We start from the raw sequence: 13,029 nt of genomic DNA on the forward strand, positions 1-13,029 counted from the left end.
TGTCGTCACCACGAATACATTTTATTTTGAATATTAATAACTAAAACACGATACCGTTCCTATTAATTTAAATAAAATCCAAGTATCAAGTGGATGTACAAGATATCTTGGGGAAACTAGGTCAACGTTTAGAGAGAGTAGCTACTTATTTGATTAATTTGTAATAAACATACGCTATTTCATCCTTATTTGATGAGAAAAAAAGTCACTAGGGACCAAGGATTTATCAATGAATTTTATTTGTCTTACCTTAAACCTTGTTAATGTTGCCAGTAATTAATTACCATTACTGTTCTTTTCCAATGCTCGCATTTTGAAAATACATTGCCTCGCCAGAACAACTTGGCATTAGCTAACAAATCTTCATACTTTTAATAAACATTTTCCACTGATCAAGTGATCACATGGCTCATAAACGGTTTTATGAAGTAAAGTTGTATTATCAGCATCCAGTTTAATGGTAATCTTTTGGCAAATGAATAATTTGCTATCAAGTTCAAGCTTCCTCTGAGACATTTCACGAGAGAGGGAAATTTTTCGAAATAATCCATAAAATGAGTATTTCTGCTCATGGCTTCGTTTATTCAAATCATAATCAAGTGTACATAGTGTCAAAGTATATTATAAAAAAAAAACTGACAGAGAATCGTTCCTATATTAAAGGAAAAGTTAAACGCAACATTTTATTTCGCCGATGTAAATTATTTTTAACAATTCAGCAGCTGAAATGAATTTGTCAAATGAATTTGTTTGTGTGAATAGAATTACGCACCCTATCCATATCAAACAAAAATTACTGAAAATAGACTGAATTATCGGGTAGAGGACGCGGTCTTTGATATGCGTTATAGCTTCTCGGTTGTTCAGTGGTGGTCGTAGTTTTGCCCTCATTCTCCGACTCCTGAATCTTACGAGCGATGAGGTTGGTGACTGGTTCTAGCAACTGAGCGACGTCAACAAACGCGTTGATCGTTCGAGACGCAGCTGACCCTAACGCCGTAACCACCGTACCTGTGTCCCGTAATACGGTCACCGCATCCACGCTAAAGTTGGACATACGCTCAAAAAAACTACTCATCTTTGTTGCTTGTTCTCCAAGGAATGCCGAAAAACCATCCTCCGTGGTATTGGAGGCAGCTGGTGGAGGTAGAGTAGTAATTGGTGGCAATGTGGGCAATGATGGGAGGGTTGGAAAAGTAAATGGTGGAAGGGTTGGAAAAGTGAATGGTGCAGGAGTTGAAGTTGAGGTTGTTGGAATTGGGGTTGTAGAAGTTTTTGAATACGTTGGGAAAGGCCAAAGCGATACATTCTGGGGTAACGTCGGATCCGGAGTGGTGGAGGTTGTTGCATCATTACCGAAGAGAGTGCGTCCAACCCTAATGTTCAATGGAGTCCCGTCATTTTGGTCTTTAGTACGAGAGTAGCGCACTGCAGGATAAATTGGTACATTATGCGACGCAAATTCAGTTCTTGTCGGCCTTTGTAACTGTGCCAATCTCATAACTCGCAACATGTTTTGCAGAACTTCTTGAGACATTCCAGCTGACATCAAATCATTGAACTTTGATGGAGAGATATTATTCAAGTTGTTCAAATAAGTTTGTGTATTTCTGCCATGCTGAAATAGATTAGCAGGGCGTTGAATTCCCGCCTCTGTTTGAGGTGATTTTTCAATGAAATGGTGTCCATTATTCCCTCTTTCATTACTGAGTCGTAATAGATGACTGGCTTCTTTGTCGTTAGCTGAGAAAGATAGCAGTGGCCTTACTTCCTCAACTGACGGTCCTTTCATTGGGTGACCAGGTCTATTATGATGAAATGTGTTAGAATTAACCGAGCCAAACAAATTCACCGAGTCACTTCGTCTATTACGCTCTGATCCATGATGATGAGAGCTGAATGGGAGAAACATCATACGACGAAGTCCATTAATGTTCCCGTCAAGGTTAGACAACATATCACTGGCTGAATCATCCTGTGGAATATCATCGTGATCATTTTTTAGTGATTTATTGCTTCCGTCTGCATTTGATTGCGCACGTGTGTCCATTCGACCTAGGTTGTCAGAATTCGTCAGTGATTTGGCGTTTGAATCCAGTTGCAATGACGGAAGTCCAAATATATTCTGACGATTACCTGGGGCCAGCGAATGCAATGCCGGAGAGATCAATAAACTTTTTCTGAAAGCATTGGACAGCAGAGCACTCATGTCCTGATAGCCATTCTGCATCTGGACTGAAGATTGCATTCCTATTAGCGGTGGTAAATATCCTCTGGAGGGTAGAGCAGGATTCGCACCTGATGCTTCATTTAAAGATGGTTTGTTTGCATTGATACCGAACAGGTTCGAAAAGTCTAAGGGGTTTGTTGGTAGAGGCTTGGTGACCACCAAGTTAGGTTCTACTGACAGCGATGGAGTCGAAAAACCATCTAAAAACCCTTGAAGCTGATTGTTTATTGGTTTATTATTTTCATACTGTACTCCCGTAGTTTTCATGATGGCGTCTAACATGTTTTTCATGGTTCTTGTATTAGTATTGGATAGCAGTCCTGCAATGGATGGACTCATAGTTTCGGAACCTGCACCAAGTGCATTTTTTACCATCTGATTCACTGATGCCATCGTGTTTTTATCTATTTGAGCGGACATTGAGACTGAATTTGGTTGACCCCGAAAGAATGACAGGAAGTCAATTGGAGGAGACGCTGTCTGGCCGTTTCCAGAAAATAAATTTGAAAAGTCTGAATTTGTGACTGACTTTACGGTAGAAGATTGCAAACCGGAATCGAATTGTGAAGCAGGTGTTACGGTTGCAGCGGACGATGAGGGTGATGACGTTTCTGGGGCCGGAGTAAATTTAGCGAGGAAGTGTTCGAAACTTAGTTCAACTGGAAGCGCCGAGGACTGCTCGGTTGTGTTACCCTTCTCATCGTAAGAGGACGAATTAGTCGCGGATTTCATGGCTGCAGCAATCGTGCTCAAACCAGGCAGCAACGAGAGAGTTGTGGCGTTTGGCATTTCACTCAATTGTGGGAATACACTTTTCAACGTATTCATCATTGCATCAGAAGAGTTTTTGTTCGCAAGCAAACCTCCTAATTTGATTCCGATTACTGATTCCATGTTGGATACGGTTTGTGAATCACTAACGTTTTGTATTGAAGTATCCTGAAAGTTAGACACATTTTTATTATTGAAAAAATTCGTGATGTTCCTGAAAAACTCCAAGCCGTCGGAGGAAGTAGTTTCCTCTTCAGACTGGGGACTGAATTTCAGTCTGAGTGCTTCAAAAATATCGACTGCAGATGAGTTCGAAGCTGCTGATTGATTCGTATTCAGTTCCATTGCTGATTGCAATGCCGCGATGTCTCCATTTTTCATGACATTTTGAAAAGCGGAAAGTAATCCACCATCAGTGGCTGAAATTTCACCTCTCATCAGAGAAAATAGTCGCGAGGGATCTATAGTTTTTTCTGTAGTACCTAAATCACTGGGGCTTGAATCTGCTAGCTCTAATACTGGGGCACTTGTAGAAGTAAAATGCGCAAATAATTTCAGAGGATCGGGATCAGGCAGTGTCCAATTAATTGTTGAGGTCTTGTTTGGTATTTTAAACCATTCTTCTATAGGAGGGATGGTGAAAAAGTCTGCTAACTCTTTGGGATCTATCAATGGAGGTAGAGTTGGGAGAGTCAGATTTAACATATCTGGAAGAAACATGCTTGTATTTGATGATGGAAGTAGAAGTGGTTGAATTTTAGGCAAAGCTTCTTCGTTCACTCCAGAGAGGATTTGATTGAGTCTTTGACGTTTCATCTCCGGATTTACTGTAGAGTTTCGAATGCCATACGAAGGCGTGTAGTCGCTGGGAGGGGGAAGTGGACCCAAGGGTACGTCCCTCAAATGCCTCGCGCCACCGCCCGAAATTCTGAAAAAAGTGAGAGCCCTTTTTCGACGAGATTTGACTTCGGGTAGAAGTAAACCTCTACGCACAACTGCCTTTGTAGAAAACCCTTCTGGGTGAGAAGTATTTCCTGATGAATCTGACTCAGATTTGACAATACGGACTTCACTGCTCAAATCATTTGCAGCTTTACGATGATAAATTTCCGAGTTTTCGGTGGTTGATGCGGCGGTTCCCCCAACTCCCTTGCGGCTTTTTTCTTCAGCTTCATCCAATTGTTTGACTTCAAGATAGGACTCAGTAACTGCAGCAGTTTTATGAGACAGCGAGTGGACACGGTCGTTTTGGTTAGAGTCATGCAAGGAATCATTTTCGGGTGCCCAAGCCACTAATAAGCTGTCGTCGTCTGTAACAGTTTGTACGAGGTCATCCTTATCCTGGTATCCCGACTCGTACTTTTCAGAACCTTGTTGATGCAACAGTTTTCGGTAGTCATCAGCATTCAGCCTGTTGAAAGGAACACTTATGAATAAATATGAGATAAATTAGGTCCTTGGTCGCATTTAATCATTTGATGCTCAATTTGATTAAAACACTAACAAATTTAAAAAATAACAAGCAGGCATTTAATGAACTTTTGGGAACCTCGAAACTTCCTTTTTAAAATGATTCAAAGCACAGTTTTTGGCTAAACGTCTTGAGAAGTTGTGTGCAACATTTCGGTCGTTGACAAATTCCTTTCCTTCAAAATTTGAGTCATAAAATAACGACAAAGTATGATAGGCAATGATACTCATTTCTCACCTTATTCGAGTGCTTGAGTGCAAACTGGCCAGGTTCGTTGTTCTGCCTTTCCTCTCCCGGCCGTCCAGCACTTTAATCTGGCTCAGGATGGGATCCAGCACCGACAACCGCAGCACGGGACTTACTACTTCGGCTCCACTTTCCATAATTTCGATGTCGGACAACTGCACGCCCGACGACGTCCACGCGCTGTCGGGAATCTTCACATGCATCCCAGGCTCTTCTAAATAAAGAATTAAACCTGGATTACCTGTGTCCTCAGGTTCGTTACTTTCGGTTCGATCGTCTTGTGAAGGAGGGAGCGGGTCGTGTTGGATGAACAACGGATTGTTGTCAGTAGTTTCGTTCCCGAAAAAAGTATCACCCAAGGGAAACCCTTGATCGCTTGTCAGTAAAGGGTTCCTGTGATCATTCGAAATGTCAGCTCGTGTGTTAAAAATACCTCTATCTAAAACGTTGGTCCCAGAAACAACAGCCTCTCGACCGCCCAGATATTTAATTTCTTCTTTTCGTTGGCCACTTAATTTTTCAGTACTTCCACCATCTGAAACACGTGTTTCGGGAGCTTCTTTCACCACCACTGAACCTTCTTTTTCTCTATTATTTTGCTGGTCTTCGGCTAGATGTTGAATCTTGTCATCAGAGAAAAGGATTCGATCTTCTATTTCTTGTTCTTCAAAGCGCAGAAAAAGACAGCTGATGGCAAGCAGTAGCAGCAGAACTACCAACATCAACAGGGCTGATGTAACTGGCCTCTGATCATCAGATAGAACATCATTAGCAATTAACAACAAATTACTAGGTTAAAAAGACTAAAATTGTGCTGCAACTAAGATTTCTGTCGAGAATGTTTACTAATATCTAATATGTTACTAATATGTTTACTAATATATAAAACTCATATATCTCAAAAGAAATAACCCAGGTTACGCGGTTAAATTAAAAACTATAGTTGTTCGAACATAATTCCTGGGTTAGCCTAAGCAAATGTAGCAAAGATCTATTTAACCTTGTCACACTTGAGAGTTTGACTATTATTTTGTAAAATTATACAGATTATTTCTGGAGAAATTTTGGTAATTTCGTATACATTTTTGAACAATTACCAATTTATAAATCCATTTATTCCATGCACACATGAAAAAATTTACCTAGTACTTTATTTATAGAGATCTTATTTATTTATAAAGATAAAAACTTCAGTCTTACCTGTTGAAGACGCATGTCCAGTAACTTCTCTTTTAATGCACTCATATTCACTGATGTTTATCTAGAAAAAAATTACTGAGATTTTAGAAAAAGGTTTTCTTCAATGACAAATTCCTATAACATTACTGCTAATTCTTTTAGTAAAATGTTACAATTATTTTCAGCACTCAATAAATCGTAACTTTGCCTCGATGATATAATTTTAGAAAATCGATTGAAGAACACAATTTTAAAGATAAACCAATTTCCTCATCCAAAATTACAATTCAAGATAACATATAAGAGCCATGGGTTCATTTTTATACAACTTTCATCAGAATTGAGCCACTAACTAATACGTGAAACTGTGTCAGTGTCCATAATTGTTGAAAAATATTCACGCTGATTACTAAATGCATGAATTTTCTACCTAATTAATGTTTGCCGAAATTACCATTTACATGTCAAATAAAAGTCAGTATACAGTCTTATTTTAGAAATGTTTACTGTGAACAAATATATCCAGTAGGAATGTGTGATAGTCGGTAATCAAGATATGTTAAGTTAGCATTATCGTATCGCTAGTAGTTTGCAATAAAAAAATAACTGTAAATTTAAATGGTTATCGGTCGGGATTCTCCTTGCATTTAATCCTGCTCTCTGATTCATTATCTTGGCTACGCTGATGTGTAACATGTATTTATTAACAATTTTGTAAAAAAAGTATTGATATATAACATGTATATCTTAACAATTCTATGAAGAAGTATATGAATTAAATTAAATAAAAATTATAATATATATAATTTAATAAATAGTAATAGCAAAATAGTTAACTTCTCATGATCGAAGTTTCGCTGCACGGACCAGCCCGATCGGTGCAGTACAGCGGACGCTCTCATCTGTCCGGCCTATTAAAGCCTCTCCGCAAGTTGACAGTCACGGCCCCACAATGCCCTGAACAATGGCACCGCTGCTCTATGCCCGACAATCACACCCTTGCCCTCGTACCACACAATGAAACAAGCTTATTCGCTCCCACTCACGCTTATTTATCTTCGTGAGATCACAATATTCCATGACAGAATTATTTTCGGTTGATACTCTTCGAAATACTGCATTGTTGATATGAGAAAATCCCCCTTCAAGATCACTCTTTTTTATACATTCTATCGCTTTTTTCAGCGCAAAGCTTCTTGTAAATCATTAAATAATTCTTCCGATAATACATTGTCGTAACATTTGACCTCTTATCATGACTATTTAACATATACATGCGTGCAAACCTTCATAATTTCAACTGAAGAGCACTTTCATATCTTTGACGCTTCTATTATTTCCTTCAACGACGCGGCTGATGATATGATACAATTCCTGTTGTCGTTGTTTCTAATGTTATTAATTCTTTTTATCTCAATTCCTTAGCATCTAGATGTTCAATCATTAAATAAAATAGTAATATGTACGTTCGGAGGGTTTCTTGGCTCGACATGCACTTTTTGTCACCATAAAATGAAGTTCTGGGCACACGTAAAGGATATTTCGTTATCCTTTACGTTACGTTATTCATAATACGGATATTATAGGCACACGTATAAATTCGTTCAAGAACAGACTAGAGAAAGCTATGGAGAAATATATGTTCAGACTTGGAATGCCTAGCACCATATCGAACCCAATGGAAGTCTAGTAGCTATTTCAAACTATCGTCAGTTTGGAAAGGATCCGGTCAAAGGACGTGTTTTTAGATCTCTTGTGGCCAAGTCACGAAAAGTGCAAGAATCGGCGACAGGCCACATCCTTCATCACCGACATTACTATGCTATGCTAAGTGAAGGAGTAAATGGTGGTAACCATCCTCGTTTTGTCAACAAGATGGTTAATCATTTGTGCAAATTCACGTTTACATAATTCTTATAGGTAGACTATTTCTTCGCACCTTTTTGCTCGCGCTATCCTCTCGTTTTAAATTGCATTTATCATAGTCTTTTATATAGAAGTTCACTAGCATTGAGTTTGAATATGTGATTTAAATTTAATTTCATTTAGCATGAATACAATCTTCGCTCATCTGCAATTGGATTGCTTATTTTGCCCTTAGATTATTCACTTAGATTGTTAGTGTTACCTATAAATTGGTAATGTTGCCCTTATATTGTTTAAATTATCATTAGATTCTTAAGCATGAACAAGGTTTTTGTGCTGCAGCTCTCTGATCATTACGCAATTTCTATTTTTGCTGGTAAGCTCCGTGACAAACTTATCTGTATTTCCTATTATTATTCAGTTTTATCCTGCTTGATTTGTGGTTTATCGACAATATTTTTATCCTGTCATGGTAGGAGAGTTTAATAGATATGCATCACGTATTTGCGTCTATACATAACTCATTATGTGTGTTTTGCGAATATTCTTAGCATTCCTACCATATATTTGCGTTCTGTATTTCTGATGTAGTACACGCTATAGGAGTCTACTTGGAATATTTAAGTGGGTTTTGGAGTATTTAAATGGGTTTTTAATATTTTAAAATAATAAGCGCTTCACTGCAAATGCCCAACGAAATTATCATGAAGAACATCTGTTTGCAACTTGTCCACGCGACAACATTTCTTCTCGCTTCGAATCACCGACATGCGGAACAGCCCCCCCTATTAATATAGTATAGTATCTTCGGCATTAAAGAATAGGCCTGGATAGGCCTGTCACAGATTCTTGTACTTTTCTTGGCTAGACTGGCCTTTTGATCAGATATTTTTAACGGACGGTAGATTAAAAGTCGCTTCTAGATATCATTTGTTCCGTAGGGTACGAGGCATTTTAAGACTAAACATATGCTCATGCTTGGCCTTGTCTAGTCTGTTCTTGAACGCGTTCATACTCGGAGCGTCAACAATATCTTCAGGGAGGCTGTTCCACATGTCAGTGACTCGAAGCGAGAAGAAATGTTGTCGCGTGGATAAGTTGAACCGCAGTTTTTTTAGTTTACAGCTGTGGCCCCTGAATAAGACTTGCCCTTTAATCCTGGGATTATCCTTGTTGCACGTCTTTGAAGACTCTCAACTAAATTTTTGTCCTTTTCAAGTCTCGGTGACCACACAACGTTTCCAAACACTAGGTTCGGGCGCACGACAGAGGTGAACAACAGCTTCATCATTTCTATATCTAGCTACTCGTAGGAACGTCTGATCAGCCCAAGCAGTTTATTGGATGTATTAACTTGCGTTTCAATATGCCTATAAAATTTTAGCTCCTTGTCGACACAAACTCCAGGATCTTTTTCAAAGCAAGACTTCTCAATCATAACCCTCTCGTTGCAACCGTGTCTTCTCATGCTGTAAGCTTGCTGTTCATCGCTCTTGCCGAGGTGAAGTACTTTACACTTGTCTGTATTGAAACGCAGTTGCCACGCATCAGCCCAGTCAACTAAACTATCAAGATCATTTTGCAGTTTTACGTCGTTGGAGCGCCTATTACGCCTATATATACTATTATATTATACTACGCCTATTTATTACGCCTATTTATTCATTACGCCTATACTTGGAGCGCCTATTACGCCCTTGGCGCTCCAAGTATGAACGCGTTCAAGAACAGACTAGATAAAGCTATGGAAAAATATATGTTCAGACTTGAAATGCCTAGCACCATATCGAACCCGGTGGAAGTCTATAGTAGCTATTTCAAACTATCGTCAGTCTTGAAAATAATCGGTCAATTGACATGATTTTAGATCTTCTATGAACAAGTCACGACAAGTTTAAGATTCGGCGACAGGCCTTATCAGGCCTAGGTACTCTTTAGCGCCGACATCACTATGTTATGTTATGGCTAGAGCATCAGAAATAAGGGAACTTGATTAAAAAATGATGCATTTTTTATTGCAACGTGCAGATCATGTCTCACGATTAGTACAATATGACCCATTCATTTTTTTCCGATTTTATGGACTTTTTCCTCCCTCCCCCGCCGTATGCGGCGGGCTTGCTAAAGTTAGGCCGCCAAATAGCTAAATTTATATTTTAATTGATCCCCGCTACCCGCATGAGCAGCGATGTCCTCAGCCTCGTGTCGGGACTCAGTTCCTGTGCGGGGTGACGCGTGGTGACAACGACGCTGTGTCCCATGGATCAACTTAGGTGTATTAAAGAAAATTTTCGTGTTGCTAAAACAGTGTCATTAAATTAAGCCTATTAAGATAATATTAAGGCTTTAACGCTTTTTATACTTCTTCTAGATTCTTTATTTACATATGATTGATGAATTCCATTACATTTTTGTTTTATGATATCGATTGCATATGAGACCGGAACGTTTCTCAGACCGCAGCAAACGAAAGAAAATGTATACTTATCTTATCCATGTGTTCATTCAATAAAGTGTCGAGTGTAAGTGCATTCCAATTAATCAACAAAATATAATGAGACGGTCATTTTCTTTCCATTTTGACGCATCAATCAATTATTGACGTCAAGATGATTTGAGAAAACGGGAAAGGAGAAAGTGGCCGATCTTGGCTGGATTAACGACCATGTCATCGTATAATCTTCTTACCGTTCAATTGTTACCTTCATTGTCGACGTGAATGTAACGTGAAATTGTGATATTCACATAACAAATGACGGAAGAGAAGGTGCGCCTTGCGTCATCGCATTTTTGTTGCACACTTGCCGTAATAAAGTAAAATTTTATCATTTAATCTTTTGCTGAAACTAAACTATAGATTATTGAAGTTCTTGCGCTCATATGCATTTTATTACATAAAATGTTCTCAATAACACGATATAATCCATGGTAGTCATGATTCATGACATTTAAACTAAATTTTATTAGATAGCATGGTATAAAGATACATGTTAGTCTCGCGATCTTTCTCTTTCTATAATTGTTACATAGAATACGTGCGTGAATATAGCACATTTAAATTCTTCAGAGGAGGAAAACATCGTATAAAGCTCAGTACAGCATCGTATGAGGCTCTAATGCTATTTAATAACAGCTTCTTTTTGAAGTAATCAGGGTGCCACAACAACCGCTGGGTAAGGATAGCAGAAAATTTAAGTGCTTCTGTGACAGGTGTTTACATTAAATACGGAAAAAGTTAGTCTCATGGTGTTGTTTTTCACTTGAAGATATTTGAAACGTGCAGATTTTTTGGAAAAAACATCTACCTTCAAATTAAATAAGCATTGGAGATGGGGACTGGTGCTCCACAGCAACAGATGTGTAAAATTTTACATGTACTACGCTTTAAGATATTATTTGAAACGAGTTTTTTATGTTGCGTTTCAACAGTTTCATTTGCCCATCTGTGAGGCTCTTTGCCTCAAAAGTATGAACAGTGCTAACACAGAAACTAAAGATAAGTAGGCTGCAGGAAATATGTCTGCAAATTTAACAACTGTAAATTTACAACAAAAGACATGCACATATTGGGCAAATTTGTTGCACAATTTTCTCACATACTGTCGGCAAGCTCATAGAATTTGCTTGAATGGGGTAGGTGTTATTTGTCTTTTTCGTTTATTCATGAAGCTTCTCAGATAAACCTCTAAATGAGATGCTTCATCTGCCATACCAGTATATTTAAAACTTCTTACGTTTACGACGGCTGTTGTTTGCTGGCAACTAATTGAGAAGTGACATGTGGGCCTTACACATACAAGGTAAATAATCATTTGTATTGAATTTACAATACTTAGGATGCGCATAGTGCATGCCAATGTTGTATAAAAAAGTTTTCGCCATTTACCAATTTATGAATTAAAAAAAGGAAATTTATATCAATTTAAAAACTTTTGCTATTGCATACAATTTTAAATATTTATGAAAAGTTTAAAAGTACTATCTAATGGTCTCTTAACCATCAAACTTTTACCACCACTATGAAAATCCGGCAGCCCGGATCAAATGTGCAGCCGGACTCTGCCGATATACAAGCATACTTGCTCTAGGTCTAGGAGCGCAGACGACGGCGGTGACGAGTTCTGTTCTAACCGTTGAACTGTTGAAGCAAGAGGTTTCTTGTGCTGAGCTCCCGTGACACGGTGACAGTAGACGGCTGCTACGTCATCCTTTCTAGAACTATCTTTCTCGAACTTTGAAAATGCAGTACTGTCCCGCTCCGAGGCGTTGAGCCGGCGGATGCTATGCCTATGGACTATGGTACGACCAGCTAAAGTGAAGTTTAACTCCTGAAGTTCTGCTCTCCTGAAGTTGCCAAATTCGTTATTTTTGTGCTCCTCTGAAGTTGCCAAATTTCGTTACAAAAATTTTAAGATGCCTCCATGTGTGGTTAGTACCCCCGCCCCCCGGGTTCGTGGTTAGTGCCCCCAGGGCATAGTGGCAAACCAGAGCTTTTTTAGAATCAGTTCATTTTTAATTTCCTCATTTACTCAAGATTTAAACCAATTTATTAAGTATGATAATGCTGGTATCCAGGATCATAGTGGCAAACCAGAGCTTTTTTAGAATCAGTTCATTTTTAATTTCCTCATTTACTCAAGATTTAAACCAATTTCTTAAGTATGATAATGCTGGTATCCAGGATACTTTACTGGTCTACTTAATACTTATAAGACTCAAAAATGAACTTGAGGGAGAGTCTAAAAAACTCTCTGCTTTGCCACTATGCCCCAGGGCCCCAGGTGAGTGGTTAGTGTCCCCAGGTAGTGGTTAGTGTCCCCAGGTGAGTGGTTGGTGTCCCCAGGGCCCAGGTGAGACGTGAGTGGTTAGTGTCCCCAGGTGAGTGGTTATTGTCCCCAGGTAGTGGTTAGTGACTTAGTGTCCCCAGGTAGTGGTTAGTGTCTGTGTCCCCAGGTCCATGGTCAGGCCACACTCAGGAAGATGTATATAAACGGGGAAATTTCTCACGTAAATCAATCTAATTTTATTTTTTTCGCGCAGGCGTTTGTGCAAATCATGGTCATCGATTCCACGCCGCATAGTGGCAAAGCAGAGAGTTTTTTAGACTCTCCCAGACTCCCTCAAGTTCATTTCTGAGTCCTATAAGTAGACCAGTAAAGTATCCTGGATACCAGCATTATCATACTTAAGAAATTGGTTTAAATCTTGAGTAAATGAGGAAATTAAAAATGAACTGATTCTAAAAAAGCTCTGGTTTGCCACTATG

At 38.9% G+C, this 13,029-nt stretch overlaps 1 protein-coding gene across 1 annotated transcript; it reads right to left on the bottom strand.

Annotated features, from left to right (window-relative positions):
• Positions 1-212: 212 nt before the first annotated feature.
• LOC108674048 lies at positions 213-6,113 on the bottom strand. Its single transcript, XM_018161947.2, has 3 exons — positions 5,919-6,113; positions 4,710-5,464; positions 213-4,412 (listed from the first exon to the last, which is right to left on the bottom strand). The coding sequence occupies exons 1-3, from the start codon at positions 5,961-5,963 to the stop codon at positions 794-796; spliced, it is 4,419 nt and encodes a 1,472-aa protein (XP_018017436.1). The 5' UTR covers positions 5,964-6,113; the 3' UTR covers positions 213-793.
• Positions 6,114-13,029: the final 6,916 nt, after the last annotated feature.

This window comes from Hyalella azteca, unplaced genomic scaffold (genome assembly GCF_000764305.2).
Source record: "Hyalella azteca isolate HAZT.00-mixed unplaced genomic scaffold, Hazt_2.0.2 contig11130, whole genome shotgun sequence".
In the NCBI taxonomy this organism is placed as follows: domain Eukaryota; kingdom Metazoa; phylum Arthropoda; class Malacostraca; order Amphipoda; family Hyalellidae; genus Hyalella; species Hyalella azteca.

What these genes read in the sequence shown, in the direction of transcription:
- LOC108674048 (XM_018161947.2), bottom strand. Translation starts at nt 5,963, where the DNA reads ATGAGTGCATTAAAAGAGAAGTTACTGGACATGCGTCTTCAACAG. An exon ending in TGGACATGCGTCTTCAACAG is followed by an intron (nt 5,465 to 5,918) that starts GTAAGACTGAAG and finishes TCTGATGATCAG; the next exon opens with AGGCCAGTTACATCAGCCCT. An exon ending in CACTCAAGCACTCGAATAAG is followed by an intron (nt 4,413 to 4,709) that starts GTGAGAAATGAG and finishes TCCTTTCAACAG; the next exon opens with GCTGAATGCTGATGACTACC.